Below are 9,134 nucleotides of genomic sequence, written 5' to 3'. Positions count from 1 at the left end.
GTTTTGATTCTCTTCATTGCAACGACATTAAAAGTCTATTCACTTGTATTCACTTTTTTTAAAGATATTAAAAATAACATTAGAACACACACATTGTACATATGTTTTAGACACGTTTGAAGGAGGAAAGCAACATAATACTGTGAATAATTCAGTTATTCAAAGTATAAACAAAATTTAGAAATGAGTGGACTAAAAGCAAAAGGCGCCCTTTCGATGTACACAGAGGTCAAACGTGCTGTGTGCTCTAAACTGGCAGTTTCGGTTCTAATCTTTATACAAAGTGCCAACCTAATTATATTACAATTATTTTCCAGTACCAGTACAGCATAAGCTAATACTTCATACTGCAGCAATTTGATTGTAGAGATGCTGATTTGACGATCAAAAACACAGACTGTTTTTTGGGGGTTGCCAATAGGATTACATTTATACTACTGATACTGGGTGATGAGCTCACAAGTGAGTCGAGCCACAATAGCATCTACCCAGCAATCTTAAAACTTACTTTATTGAGTTTTAATCTGCAGGTTTCTATCCAGAATTCTGAAATTGGTCGATTTAGAGTAAATTTAGAGTAAAATCGACAATATTGTTTTCACTAATCAGATGATAAGAGCACATTTTTATTATTGAGCTTATGTAAGGAAATATATAAGGAAGAAGAGATGATTCACTGAGAGTGTCAGGGCAGCATTTGCAATATGGCATCCAGAAAAATAGGAAAAGTTTTATGTAAAACTTTTTATATATCCAGAATTTGGTCCCACAGTGCTATTATTATTATTATTAGTAGTAGTAATAGTAATAATAATAATAATAATAATAATAATAATAATAATAATAATAATAATGATGATGATGATGATGATGATGATGATGATGATGATGATGATGATGATGATGATACATTATATTACATGTTATTTATAGGTGCCTTTCAAGGTACTCAAGAACACCTTAAATACCAAAATCACTGTATGTATATGCAAAGAATTTAATAGTTCAACACAAAGAATTAAATAGTTCAACCAATACAGAATCAAACAGAACAAAGAAGCTTGAACAGATGTGTTTTAAGACTGGCATTAAAATAGAGAGAGAATCAATATTGCAAGTGCGGTGCAGGAAAGAGTTGGAAAGAAGAAGGACAACTTAGATGAAAGCCCTAATATCCATGGTGGTCAGTCGATCAGGTGGTATAATGAAAGTAACAGCGCAGGATGATCTCAGAGTATGGGAAGGAGTGGCAATGTGCAGAATATCAAAGAAATGTGGAGCTTTATAGGGATACTTGAAAGTAAGATGCCGAAACTTAAAATTGATGTGATATTTTACAGTCAGCCAATAAGGCTATTGGAGGACAGGAGTAATATCTTCTACAGATGGGGTTCTTGTAATGACAAGAACAGCCCCATTATGAACCAGTTGAAGGCTGTGGAAAATTTTGTTTGATAAGTCAGAGAGGATCGTATTACAATAATCAATACGAGATGGAACCAGAGCATGTACAAGTATAGCAGTACTGTTAGCTGTAAAGGCTTCTGGAATTACGTAGAGACAGCTGCTGATGAGTATTACTAACCTTAGTATTGAAAAAGGCCAGTAAAGTATTACACTGCTCATTGCAGTAAAACTGTATTCCATATTCTTTGATTGCAGTTTTAAGTTGGTGTGATTCCAGGGTGAAACAGGGAGCAGAGTGAATGAGAAAGTCTGAGTTCTCAAAGCAACAAAAGTATTCAGAAAACTGTGTAGTGCATAATTGTATAAAAAAAACACTTGTTCATCAGGAGAAGATAAGATGTTCTACGGTTCTGCGGAACAACACCAACAGATAATATCAAGAATATAGCCCTCAGAGTGAGTTGGAAAATCAATAAATTAGTAGTTACAAAACTACAAAGATCAAATGAGAAGGCACTTATAAGAGGATTAGTGACGGTGTTCATATGTATATTATAATCACCGGATAAAATAGCATTAGAGGATATGAAACAAACTAAATTTGCAAAGTAATTTACAAAGACCTCATTTAGCTTGGGCGTTCAGTACACTGTAGTAAGTGTATACTGGGAGTAGGCCTGCTGATTTGTAAGACAATAGCCTCAAACGAGGGATAATGAGGAATAGTTTTAGAGGATACTTTCCACTTCTTGTTGTAGAATGAGATCCCAGGAGAAATACCTCGATTTAGCTGTCCAAAATTATTGTCAAGTAAAACTCACAGCACTCAGCAATCACAAAATAGAGGAGATGGTGAGTGACTGAATGTTAAATAGCCAGAACGACAGTTTGTTCATCTCAACTGTGGCATTAGTCAACCTTGACATGTTAGCCAGCAAGCTGTGGTCAACAGTCCATCCAGATCGCTGTGCAGGTAGAGTGTAGACTAGAATGATAACACTTGATTTTGATCATGACAGTTGAAGTTCTGTTAAGAGCCACAATTGTTTTTGTATTTTTGATGAAAATGACAGAAAATATCCAGGTGATGATACAGTGGTGGCTCAGAAGGATGAAGTCAAAGCTGAAGAAGCTCGGCTTTAATGAAATGCATCACAGCGGTGTTTTTAGTTTGCAGGTCATCAGTCATCTGACCTGCAGATGACCATAGATGGTACAAAATAACATTATCAAAGTCAGAGTTGTTCCTGACCTAGTTTGTCACTACAACATTCACATTAGTTGATCAATTGTTAATATTAAATTAAATTAAATTAAATTAAATTAAATTAAATTAAATTAAATTAAATTAAATTAAATTAAATTTTGATTAGTGCATCTTAAATCATCATAAGTGCATCATAAATGTATCTAATCTATATTTTATTGTTAGTTATTATTACTTTATAAAATAAATAGCAATTACTACCACCTTATATCAATCCAACAGAGCCAGGAGAATTCTCTTTGGGTTCACAACATGAGCAAACACAAAAAATTGCCAATAGCTGCTACAGGTTTCGTTTCAAGTGAAACACAGATATCCTGCTGTGTCACTTTGATCAATAGCTGACCCTCACACCATAAAAGCAATAACAGCTGTTTCTTGCAGATAAAACAGGAGCAACATATTAAGAGTGTTCCATGAATAATGTGTTTCATTGACTTGGTCTCCTGTGAAGAGACCACATGAAACAAACAATTGCCAGAGGTTTGTTCATAGGCAAGTGATTTTATTGTCTGAAGTTACTGCTGTGCAGGATTCATGTTTGGTCTAGACTTGTCATTCCTTGACTTTTGAATTTCAGGTGAATTTCAGATTTTGAATTTTGGCAAGCATGGTCAAAGCAGCCATCGGTCTGCAGAGGATCACACACCTCAAAGCTTTTTATGCATCTTATTTGGAAGCAGCTGACCCCATGAGCAAATTAAGAACAAAGGACTAATTCGGGAAATGACTGTGGTGATTGCTACAGAAAAGAGCTGAGATCAATGAGTCCAGATTATTTCCGACACTCTCCTGGGAAATTTCCCAGTGTCTCATGAGTTTCTGTCAAATCCCAAGTGAAAAAAAAGGGCTGTTTATTTGCTAATTGTGCATTCATACATTTAAACATTTATGCTGCCATTACTCCAGATATGGACATAAAACTTTGCTCAAATAGATAAACAAACATCCACCATCAATAAAACACTTAATAACAAAATTTCTGAATCAGAGGGTGAATAATGCATGAACTGCTTCATGATTTCCAATTTCTGCCTCAGTCAGTATGTTGCTCGCTTGATCTTGTATTTCCGTAATTGCTCTTGACACAATTTTATGAGCAGGCCACGGACAAAATAAAATAAGCTCCAGAGAGAGGCCACATCAAAACACACTCACTCACTTTTATACGCAGGTGTGATGGAAGCTCTGTTGCATTGTGGGTGCTCAGAGACATCATGGTAATGACCTGTGAACTATATTTTACATCACCATCATCTACCCACATGCCCAAAAAGACACACCTCCCAGTCCAAAATAGTGGTTTAAGAGCCTGTTCTCTTAACCTCTTCATTGGTTGGTTTGGCAACTCGTCTGTTTTCTAGCCGGTCTGAACACTGAATAGAGGCTGCATGGAGTGAGATACAGATGAAAACAGAAAAAACAGAATGGTAAAACAGAGGTGGGCATTAAAAATTGTGTTTCAATCAAATTGTTCGGTTCAGCTTAAAGATTTTAATTAAAAAAGATGATCTTTAGCACATGACATTACTTCAAGTTATTGCTTCTTCAACCTGGTTTCAAGCTTATATAATAGGTATAAAGTCAGCTTTAAAGCTAAGGTTAACAGAATGAATGGTGACTTCAGTCACCACTGGGTGGGTGTTGTATGCGTAAAGTGCTCAGATCTTCAGAGACAGTTCTGTCTTTGTGTCAAAGAATACACATGTAGTTGAGGTCTAAGTGAATATTCAGTCAGCTAGGTTTCTTACTTGTCGCAGCTCTTTGCTGTTATTACAGTAAATATAGCCTTGCTCTTTTGCACTTTCTTTACCCAATAACACAAAAGCCAAATGTAAAAAAAAAAGGGGGGGGGGAGAAAAGAAAATTTGTGAGTGGTAACAGGAGCAGTTAAAAGGTTTGGGAAGTTGGCAGCGGTACAATTCATAAAGCAAAAACATCTAACCCTAACAGAGGAAGAGAGGCATTCATCACAGCGCTGAAAATGAAAAATCATCCTAGTTTTGATAAGACTGTGCTTGATAATACACTGTAAGTTTAAAAAGTAAACCCCCTTTGGCAAAAAACAAACTGCATCATCAATAACAAACTTTCTATGTTCCCGGTGTGTTTGATTTAAAACGTCTGATGTCACACATTTTATTAACTAAAAAAAAGGTGGTAGGCATGAGACGTGAGAGACGGCGATTGTGTCTGTGATGAACAGGATGTGAATGTGTCTTTGAGACTATTCTCACTCCATGATCAATACAAAATACTGTTTTGAGTCAGAAGGAAAAGTTCACCAATCTAAAAAAGAGTGATTCAAGAGGCTCAACAGCACCAGAGCATCTTATTTTCTCCCGAAGGCCAGTGCCAACCGCTGTCACTGAAAGAAGATTAAAGAGGACAAAGAGAAAAAATCTGTTGACAAGTAGACAGCAGAAAAACACTTTTGGAAAACACTGAGAAAAACAAAAAGGATTTTGGTTTCGAGACACCGCAGCTCACAATCTCACATACCCGGTATGGTCTTATGCTAATAGTATTTCAAGACATATCAACATCCATGTCAGTTTTAAAGAAGCAGCCTTCAAATTAACATTTAGATGGAAGTGACACTTCAGGACCTCGCGAGTCAGAGATCAGGAAAGAGTGGGTGCAAAAAAAACGGGTCCATCAAAATCATTTTACACGCCTCAAGGAGATGTATAAAGTGGAGTCTGAGTTAAAATCACCCACTGGATTAAAAGCCTATTAAGTCAATTACTGACAGGTGTGTCTTATGATCTACCGTGGAGAAGAGACTAGATCTGCTTATTTTCGTCTATACGTCGCCACAAGCAACAGTGATCAGCAGGAACTGCCGCTGAGTGTGTGAAGGCGTTCACACTTGTAGAATACCCTTTGGACTCAATGGACGGAGACTCTCATCTGTAAATCCAGCAGCATACACGCAGTCATTTGTAGCTAAATGTACACCCTGCAATTTCTCACACTTACAGTCTCACTCCTTCTTCTCAGCCTCACACAATAAGCTCCTCTGTACCCATCTGATCCTGTATTTTTTCATACCATCACTCCCATATAAGGGCTGTGGCGTCACTGTGAACCTCTTCCCTCCTTCCCACAAACAGATGATTGGCAGCTCCATTAAAGAGAAAGGCGAGCAAAAGGATTATGACTGTACTCCACGCTCTGTCCTCTGCCAAGTACGCAGCTACACAGATGTATGAATCTCTATCCTCATGTCCTTACGTGGACCTCCAAATAAACTGAGCTGCCAAACATGTTGGAAATTTGAACCAAAGAAACCCACACAAAGTAACACACACGGAAATTATTATCCTTTCTCTGTCTGCGCATGTTTTAAACATTTTTCCTTCTCTCATTCTCTTTTTCTATGGGTTCCACAGCAAGGTTACCTCTATCTATTCAGCCTGTTAATTCAATAAGCATTGCAGAAAAAGCAGGATCAATTGGCAATTTTTTTTAAATTATCAAACAGGTTGAAACCCGAGGATATTTTATGTGGACAAGGATGTCCCACTCTTTATACTCAGATGAATATCTGTGAGATATAGAAGAACGTGATTACATGAGAGGTTTAAACTTTAACAACACTTAACTGCTGCAAACAAAGATTGAGATTAATTTAGTTGGCCAAAGGATTAGTCACTATAATAAAAACAGAGATTTGGCTTGCATGGAAACACTGTTTCAAATTCATTCGCATAGAATGATCTCATCATGGTGTTGGTCTGTGTTTTTGTTTTTCTTTTATATACTGCTTCATCTATAGCCACCATGGTCTACCTGCTGTTACTGAGCCAGCTGTGAAGGTCCAGCTGACCTGTCAGGACTAGAGATTATCCAGCTGTCTGCAGCTCTGAGGGAAGCGCATACATAATGACAGTTCAACAGGTTTGGTACTGAGTAGGGTGGCAGGATTGGATGACTTCCAAATGTTGTAAAGCAGAAAGATACAAGACATTATTGTTCAGCACTATGCAAGATGTGTGCCTGTAATGTCGTCTGTAGCAGGATGTCAATGTTGGCTAACATAATCGATACAATATATCTACTCACCTTGTCATTAAATGAGAAGCTTTCCCTGCAATTGCATGCTGTGGAAAAACAGCCACTGGCACTCTTTCCTTGTGTTACTGGGTTGCTTTGATTACCAGGGGAGATAAGAAAGGAACACTCATCAATAATGCAAAAACGCAATTAATGACTTCCCCACTTCTGACGGATCTCCCATCCCGGACCCCTGCACTGCTGCAATCCCCACCCTGACCCATCCCCGCACGATTACAGACAGGAACAAGACAAATATGGAAATGGGAAGCCATTTCTTAACATGTGAAAGGCACAATTTGGATTCCGGCTTAATGCTTTGTTGTCAGTGTCACACCCTCTCACATTGGTCCTAAATCTCCAGACCACAGTAATTGATGTGCATTACTTCCCTTTGCCTGCACTACAATTTGAATCTCAAACTTTGCTTTACTGAAGAATTATGCTTGTTTGCATTCTGAATGCGTAAACAAACACCAACACAAGTCTAATTGCTTGTGTAATTGCAAGAAAAATTATAGGTTTGGTACTTGCACTAAATTTGAGCCATTTTCAGAGGCTGGTGAAAACATGTTTAAACACGTTTAAACACGTTTCAGGATTTCTGTGAATACTGACAGTATATACTAAATTTCCAGGCTATGCTGAATTAATTTGAAAAAGTAGCAGTTCTTGAGCATTTTACCCATGCAGTTTTTCACTCACAAAAAATGTATAAAAAGCCCCTCAGTGGTTGTCAGGTGATGACATTTCATCTCACCACCTGTCGCACACCATTTAACAGAGAATTTAGCAAGCATGAAAACAATTCCAAATGATGTCTGAATAACATGTTACTCATTGTGTCAGGACTGGTATGAAGATGTGTCTATCCAAGCTCAGCTCACCGCGTATAGGCTCTAAAAATGGTTGTGCTGATAATATTTCTACCCAGTGATATTAAACATATTTAAGTCTTGCTTTCAAACCAGCAGAGATCAATTATATATGGTATATTTTATATTCTGTCTCCTAAAAAAATTCCATGTTGATGTAAAATTAAAAGCCATTAAAATGGTAAGATTAATTGACTTCTATATCCTTTCTTCCCCAAACTAACTGCAGATATAGCTTTATCTTTTTCCAAATATGTTCAGTGGTGTGCTTCAGTCCACGAAAACAAACATGTATCCTCGTCACGAATCCTAAACTTTTCTCTATTTTCTTTTCTTTTTAAAAGGGTGTGTGCGTGTTTTGTGTGCAGTGAGGAGTTGCGGGGGGAGGGGAGGGGCAGACGCTCTCATCATCATCATCATCATGACCATCAATGAGTAGGCTCTGTAGCCTTCAGTGCAACGTGATAAAAGAGTACTCCACCTACGCTTCTGATTGGCGTTACGCAGGTATCCAGCTATTATTTATTACCCCAAAGCCCAGACGCTTCATTCATCCGGACTGGCTCTCACAGCGGGATCTAGCCGATTCCACTCTACTTTGCACTTGGGCGCACTCAGCTGACTTGCCAACCGCATTATCTGCTCGACAGAAAACAGGTAAAAGCTAAAAAAAAAAGTCTTAATGCTTAAAAATGATCTTTAAAATAACATTTAAACTGTTATCTTGTTGTGAAAGAAGATAGTTTAAGGTTTACTTTAACTCTTTGGTAACGGAACAGAAAGAAACTGCGTAAAACTACTGTCTTTGATCAATATGAATCTGTTATTTACTGATTTTGAAAAATTCTCTTCAATCTAACTTTGCGAACAGTAAATTGTGCGTTTTTACGCACCGATTGCATCGTCCCTTGTGCGCAGTGGGTTTCTTAATGAAAATGCAATGAATTTCCCCATTACGAAAACACCTTATAAAACGAATTGTTTTTGCACAGGCGACACCAACAAGATGAGAAGAGGTTTGCTACTGGTGACTTTTTTCCTCGTCATGGAATTTCGCTACAGCCGGTGCAGATGCGACGAGCCCGGATCGCGCAGATCAACTTCAGATGTAGGTTCCCGGGCACGTAATAATAATAATAATAATAATGATTGCATTTATATAGCGCTTTTCGGGGCCCTCAAGGCGCTGTACAATTCCACTATTCATTCACTCTCACATTCACACTTTGGTGGAGGCAGCTACAGTTGTAGCCGCAGCTGCCCTGGGGCAGACTGACAGAAGCGAGGCTGCCACATCGCGCCAGAGTCTGAGAACATCTTTTAGAATAATCAGATTTTGTTTTATTCTTCTCATTGTTGCAGCAGACCATAGGCTTAGAGAACTTTAAGCGGAACATCCTGAAGAGATATAATGATTTGGATTATGACAGCTTTGTGGGTCTGATGGGCAGAAGAAGTGCAGGTTAGTGTTTTCGACGGGCGAACATGACCAGTTTAAAAAAATAAATAAATAAATTATATATATA

The 9,134-nt window shown here is 37.9% G+C and overlaps 1 protein-coding gene across 2 annotated transcripts in view; it reads left to right on the top strand.

Annotated features, from left to right (window-relative positions):
* The first annotated feature begins 8,144 nt into the window (after positions 1-8,144).
* tac3a (tachykinin precursor 3a) overlaps positions 8,145-9,134 on the top strand; it is a 1,958-nt gene continuing 968 nt past the window's right edge. The window contains exons 1-3 of one of the 2 annotated variants that reach the window (XM_013910678.1): positions 8,145-8,265; positions 8,601-8,716; positions 8,974-9,070. In XM_013910678.1, the coding sequence (XP_013766132.1) occupies positions 8,615-8,716; positions 8,974-9,070 (199 nt within the window). In that variant the 5' untranslated portion in view covers positions 8,145-8,265; positions 8,601-8,614. Of the gene's footprint in view, positions 8,266-8,600; positions 8,717-8,970; positions 9,071-9,134 lie in introns of both variants that reach the window. The other variant, XM_005732601.1, reaches the window with a different exon arrangement.

This window comes from Pundamilia nyererei, unplaced genomic scaffold (assembly GCF_000239375.1).
Source record: "Pundamilia nyererei isolate P.nyererei 1_Seehausen unplaced genomic scaffold, PunNye1.0 scaffold00047, whole genome shotgun sequence".
Taxonomy (NCBI): domain Eukaryota; kingdom Metazoa; phylum Chordata; class Actinopteri; order Cichliformes; family Cichlidae; genus Pundamilia; species Pundamilia nyererei.
This window is presented reverse-complemented; position numbering and strand designations above follow the sequence as displayed.